A 6,398-nucleotide genomic window follows, 5' to 3' on the forward strand; every position below is an offset into this window, starting at 1 on the left:
CAAAGCAGAGAAGCAGAAGCGGGATCTGGGGGAGGAGCTGGAGGCATTGAAAACTGAGCTAGAGGACACACTAGACTCAACAGCTGCACAGCAAGAACTCAGGTAACTACACCATCTTTACCCCAGCTCAGCAATATGTGAGGAGGTAACAGATCAGATGCTCACCACTCTTCATAGCAACTGCAGAGACTTTAAGAAATCAGCGTGCAGTCTCTCACAAGATGGTTCCTTTTCTGGTCTGAAAGTCAGTGGTGTCCTAGTTTTACAATAAGTCCTTTGCAGACTTCTAAAGTGAAATCTAAAGTGTGCAACATAGTATTTCAGTTGTTGATTTATGCTAGTATTTACAGACTTCAGACTTGAGTAAAGCTGGCTTCTGATAGAAAACAATCCAATAGCGTCTCTTCATAGTTTAAGTTTCTAAACTGGTCCTGAGTATCCTCTCCATCAAAGGTCTGTTAAGCTGTTGGTGATAGCACATATACATCTTGTTTGGTCCTGTCTGTTGGTATCTAACTAGAAATGACTGACTTTCACAGATCTAAACGGGAACAGGAGGTAACTCTTCTGAAGAAGACCCTGGATGATGAGGCAAAGACCCATGAGGCACAAATCCAGGAGATGAGGCAGAAACATGCACAGGCTGTGGAGGAGTTGGCAGAGCAGCTAGAACAAACCAAGCGGGTATGTAAAGAGAGGAGCCATGGGGCCATGTTACACAGTCCTTCTGGAACAGTAGCTAGTCTATACATCAAGACCCAATTCTTAGCACCTCAGAGGAACATAGAAATAATCACTGTGTGCTTGTATGCACTATATATTTCTGTGCACTCTCTACCTACCTCACCCCCATAGATCAGCTTATACCCTGAAGCATGGTATTTAGTTTACCCCTCATATTTCCATCTAATGCTTTGATTTCCTATATGAAAGTTCTCCCTAGCCAGGACAAACTTAATTTCCTTTCACTGATGGCACTGCCTTGCTCTCACTGTGACTGCTCAGGGCTTAGTTCAGGAGTCTGAATAGTACAGCACTGTTGCCAGGTCTATCTGATTTGTTTTTCATTTCGACTAAGAAAACATTTGTTGCTTTTCCGTGGCTGGGTGCTGAATTCTCACTGACGTAAACTTTCCTGGGAAGCAGTCATGTCCTAGCAGTGAGATGCACACCATTAGCTTCATAGCACAATAAAAAACTCACTTCAACTGAAACATCACCATCACATCTAAAACCCTGCTGGCTTTCTTTAATTCCTTTCAGGTAAAAGCGAACCTTGAAAAAGCAAAGCAGACTCTGGAGAGTGACCGTGCCGAGCTGTCCAATGAAGTGAAAGTGCTTCTCCAGGGCAAAGGGGACTCTGAGCACAAGCGGAAAAAAGTAGAGACCCAGCTTCAAGAGCTGCAGGTGAAATTTGCAGAGGGCGAGAGAGTACGGACAGAGCTGGCTGAGAAGGTCAACAAACTGCAGGTGAGGGTCATGACTCTTCCCCACCCCTCCCAACACACACCCCAGCTCCTGGGTCGGCAGAGACCTAAGGTAGGCAGGATGGTTGTAAGATGACAAAAGCTGGAGGTTCCTGGCTAAAGGATTTTGCCCTTTTGCTCAAGGTCAGACTAATGGCCATAATTGGGGGCAGGAAGGAATTTTACCCCATGGTCAGATTGGTATAGGCTGGCAGGGAGTTGTCTTCCTCTGTAGTGGTGGGGGCTTGGCTCTACCTAGGATCTCTTGAACATATATTAACAGCCTTTTATAGAAGCAGGATGTTGACTGTTGTGGCTCCCCTGCTTTATCTATGGAAGTTTAGGAAGTTACATCTTGCGTTGTCAGGGTTGGCAAGTTAGTTTTTGCCAAGTAGTGAGATAATGGTTTTGTATAGAATGGTTTGGATAGGAATGATTCTGCCTCCGGCAGGAGGTTAGGCTCGATGACCACTGGAGGTCCCTTCAAGCCCTACTTCTCTATGATTCTGTGACACTGTCATCTCTGTCTGGGGCAGTGGATGGCCCCATCTGTTTTCTTAGCCAAATTGGGTCTTTTTTTTTAATTCCTTGATGGTATGTTTGAGTCCCTGTGGGAGGCAAATATGCTGTTCCCTTTCCAGCAGCTTTGTAAGCCTCAGCTCCCATTAAAAGGTGGGACACAGAGCAGACTTAACCTACCTTGAGCAGGTGTCTGTTGGTTCAGGAATTGATCACTTTGCCATTTGAGGGTGAGTCATCTGATATATTAGCATGTCTATTCCACTTGCAGTGTGCAGAGGGTTTTCCTTTCACAGTGGAGTTCTATTACTCATGGGCTCTCAAACCAGAGTTCACAACAGGATGGGTTATGACTCCTTTCCTGTGCCACAAACTAGAAGGAAATGGTCCTGAAACTTAGTCGTAATGTGGAAAAGGCTGAAAACACTTGTTGTAATTATCACTGCCCCCTTCGTAGGGAGCTGTTCACTACTTCCTTCCCTCCCATTCAAGAGTGGATGCTGTCCACTTCCTATATATAGGGCTCACTAATTGCAAGCTGAGCCTTGCGGGTAGGTAGTAGTCTCAGTGTGACGAACAGTGGCACAGAGGAACTAGCATATGTAGTCTTGGGGCAGGTTGAGGTTAAGGAGGGACATCTCCGTTTAATACTGGCTCACATTAACACTGAGTGGCTGTGTCAAATCTTGCGTTGACCTCAGCAGCATGAGTGGCCACTGCAGTTCAGGCCACTGTACGTGAAAGAACTCTTTTGTCCTGCCATATTGAAGAATTTCACCTCTAGTTCCTTGAGACTGTAAGACATGAATGTCCTACTTACAGCTGAGAAGGTGTCTTTTCTCACACCTACAGTTCTCAGACCTACACAGCTGCCTCCTAGTTTGCTCACTTGCTCTTCCATTTGATAATTGTCGTGCTTTAACTCTTCATGCAGGTTGAATTGGACAACGTGACAGGCCTTCTGAACCAGTCGGACAGCAAGTCAATCAAATTAGCAAAAGATTTCTCTACTCTGGAGTCACAGCTTCAGGATACGCAAGTGAGATGTGGGATCTGCAGGGTGTGGTGTCCATCATGCTTCTGCTTAACGTATCTGGATTGTACATCCAGTGTTTATGGCTAATGTAACTTTCAACTGATGGTTAACTTGAGTAAAATTCATTTGTGTTGATAGCAAAATGCGCGTGTGGTTCTAGGCTTTGTAGGCAGAGGCAGGACATCATGGAGGAAGGAGGTGCTGGAGAGAGGGTTCTGACTCAGCCATGTCTAGACTATTTCATTCAGTTTTAGGTGCGTCTTTCTTAAAACCCCGGACTAATCAATTTAAGGCCTGTTTAGAAGAGCAAATCATTAAAATCTGGGGGTGTTCCTCTTATGGAAGGCTTGACTGAGTGGGAAATATGGGGTTCACACCTTAAATTTGCAGTCTTACCTAGGAAAGAGAAGGAATTATTCAGAGATGCACAAGGGGATAGCTATGATGAGGCTGAGGAAGGGGGATAGGCTAAATTGTTTGGTGGTTGACCACAACACCAGTTCAACTGTAGCATAATCTTCAACTTCTGTTAACAATTTGTCATCTTAGGAAAACTTTTGGTGCACAGTAGAACAACTGTGCCTTGACAGGAAGATGATTCTCATCAACCTCTGTCATCCAGTCCCAATAGTGGCAGCATATTTTAATCCATATTGATGCTGCCCTGAGCAGTTCTTAGGTTGTTCTTGGTAATCCTGGGCATTTATACACATACCTTTTTGTTTGGTGACATGCCAGAGATCCGCCACTTCTGAGCAGACTCGATTAATCGAGTCTGCTCTGCATGCAAGCTGATGCACACTGCGCTGCATGCAGTTGTATAAGCAGCAAAATGTGCATCAGCACACAGAAAATGGTGGCGGTGTGCTTTTGAAATAAAGCACCTCCAAGGTGTGTTAGTTCAAAAGTGTGCCACAGCCATTTTCTCAGTGCTAACGCACATTTCACTACTTATACAACTGCAAGTGTCACGGCACCAGGTGCTTTTCAAAGCTCCTGCTGTGGCACTTGGACACGTAAAAATGCCCCCCTGCGCCTAGATGTGAAAAGCTTGTTTATAAGCAAGTTCACACTCTTCAAATGTTTAGTGTTCATGTTTGCCATGTAATTGAGATGGCAGAATATAGATTTTTGCCAGCATAAACTCTGGGAATGGCTTTAAAGATCTGCATGCTCTTCATAGAGAACACCAGAAAGGATTATGAGGCGACTGAGCTGGGAGGCACATGATGGTATTTGTGCATCCCTTCTGTGTAATGAAGGAGTGGACTATAACTGACTGAGGGCCCTCTTGGGTGTTCTTTCTCATTCCATACTTGCTGTCTGATAGGCAGGCGCTTGAATTCTGTATTCAACTTCTTATCTGTGAAGAAGTGGCAGGCTGAAAATGAACCTTTCTAGTCCACATTGCTAGAAGTGAGATGAAGTTTGTAAAGTTCCTTGGTTTCCCTAAAGGAAAGGAGCTCAAGCCCAACATGGTGTTTTGCACTGTAGGAGCTGTTGCAGGAGGAGACTCGCCAGAAACTGAGCCTCAGCACCAAGCTGAAACAGATGGAGGATGAAAAGAACAGCATCAAAGAGCAGCTAGAAGAGGAAGAGGAGGCAAAGATCAATTTGGAGAAACAGATTTCAGCCCTTCACCAACAGGTATGGAACCGTACCACATAGAAGAGATCTTTCTGTAAAGGGAAAATGCAAGCACAGAGCTCATCCTTAAAACATCTAGCTCATGTGAGGAGTATTGGTATAAGAGGGACCTGTTAACAGAAGAAAGCTTTTCCTGGTGGAAACATAGCTGCTGTTTGGAAACTAAATGTTTTTAGATGTCTGAATAGTTTCCCCCTACGGAAACATTTTTTGTGTGTAACCTTGGGGGACCCTACATATCCCACATGCTGAGGAAGTCTGATCTAAAATCAATCCTTTAGAATTAGACTGGTGTATCCCCTCTGGTTTTACTTAATCCCTCGTCTCCTTTTCCATTCTCCAGATAGCAGACATGAAGAAGAAGGTGGATGATGGCCTGGGCTGCCTAGAGACGGTGGAAGAAGCCAAGAAGAAGCTGCAGAAGGACTTGGAGGCTGTGATCCAGCGTTATGAGGAGAAGGCAGCTGCTTTTGACAAGCTGGAAAAAACAAAGACTCGGCTGCAGCAAGAGCTGGATGACCTCACTGTGGACCTTGATCACCAGCGACAAATAGTCTCCAACCTGGAGAAGAAACAGAAGAAGTTTGATCAGGTAGATTGTCAGTTGTTGCCCCATAATAAATCCACCTTTTCCCATCACATTCTTACCCAGGGTGGGTAAGAGTGTGCTCAGTGAAGGCATGCTCCTTTCAGAACTATAATGGGGGTAGGATGGGAATATAAAAAGAGGTTGCCATTGAAAATTCATTTTGTTTCATGCATGTGAACTGTAGTGTCACCTCATGTCCAGGGGTCTGAAATTTTGAGTTGACCTCATTTGTGTAACTGTTGCTTGGAAGTATTCTTGTCTGTAGCCACCTCTTGGATCTGGCTGTAACTTTGAGGTTTTTGTGGCACCGGGAGCCTAGAGACTTATTCAGTTGGGTTCTAGTCCTAGGGCTGGCCACAGAATTGGGGACTGTATGACTGGCTCCAAAAGCCATGTTCTCTGCCTATCTCATTGCACTCAGTTGAAAACACTGACTGAAAAAGCAGTAGAGGAACAAGTGAGTTCTTGCTTCTCAGTGATTCTCATAGCCCTTGTATTGTCCCCCTTTTAGCTGTTGGCAGAGGAGAAGAACATCTCTGCCAAGTATGCAGAAGAGCGGGACCGTGCTGAAGCAGAAGCACGTGAAAAAGAGACCAAAGCCCTCTCTCTGGCTAGAGCCTTGGAAGAAGCCATGGAGCAGAAGGCAGAGCTGGAACGACTCAATAAGCAATTCCGCACAGAGATGGAGGACCTGATGAGTTCCAAGGACGATGTTGGCAAGAGTGTAAGTATGTTGTCTCATACCGGAATGACTAGCCACATCCCAACTTGTCAGTAAACTTCTACAAAATCTCACATGATGAAAAGCACCTGTATGGAAAGGCATGTTTTTTTGGAGTAAAATGAGGCTGTTTTCTTATGAATTGGTGAAAAGCAAGAACTAGAGATGAGATTTGTAAGAGTTTGGAAAAACACAAGTTTGGAAGTGGTGAAGTGAAACTTACGGCTTAGTGAGGAGAGAGGGAGCAGGTAAGTCTGGCATTTGAAAGATAGGAGGCCAGTCAGAGAATGGGATATGGTGACCAAAGTCTAAAGACACTAAAGATTAGTGGTAAGGCCTGGCAGAGTTTGCATAGGAGATGAAAGGGATTTGAAGCCTTTTTTTTTTTTTTTTTTTTTTTTTTTTTTCCAAAAAAAAAAA

At 44.6% G+C, this 6,398-nt stretch overlaps 1 protein-coding gene across 1 annotated transcript in view; it reads left to right on the top strand.

Annotated features, from left to right (window-relative positions):
* MYH9 (myosin heavy chain 9) overlaps positions 1-6,398 on the top strand; it is a 113,072-nt gene that overhangs the window by 98,551 nt on the left and 8,123 nt on the right. Inside the window, exons 27-33 of the mRNA XM_019515299.1 lie at positions 1-102; positions 540-684; positions 1,264-1,470; positions 2,920-3,024; positions 4,516-4,668; positions 5,012-5,260; positions 5,769-5,981. Of these exons, the coding sequence (XP_019370844.1) occupies positions 1-102; positions 540-684; positions 1,264-1,470; positions 2,920-3,024; positions 4,516-4,668; positions 5,012-5,260; positions 5,769-5,981 (1,174 nt within the window). The remainder of the gene's footprint in view (positions 103-539; positions 685-1,263; positions 1,471-2,919; positions 3,025-4,515; positions 4,669-5,011; positions 5,261-5,768; positions 5,982-6,398) is intronic.

This window comes from Gavialis gangeticus, unplaced genomic scaffold, assembly GCF_001723915.1.
Source record: "Gavialis gangeticus isolate Ggan-Ray unplaced genomic scaffold, GavGan_comp1, whole genome shotgun sequence".
In the NCBI taxonomy this organism is placed as follows: domain Eukaryota; kingdom Metazoa; phylum Chordata; order Crocodylia; family Gavialidae; genus Gavialis; species Gavialis gangeticus.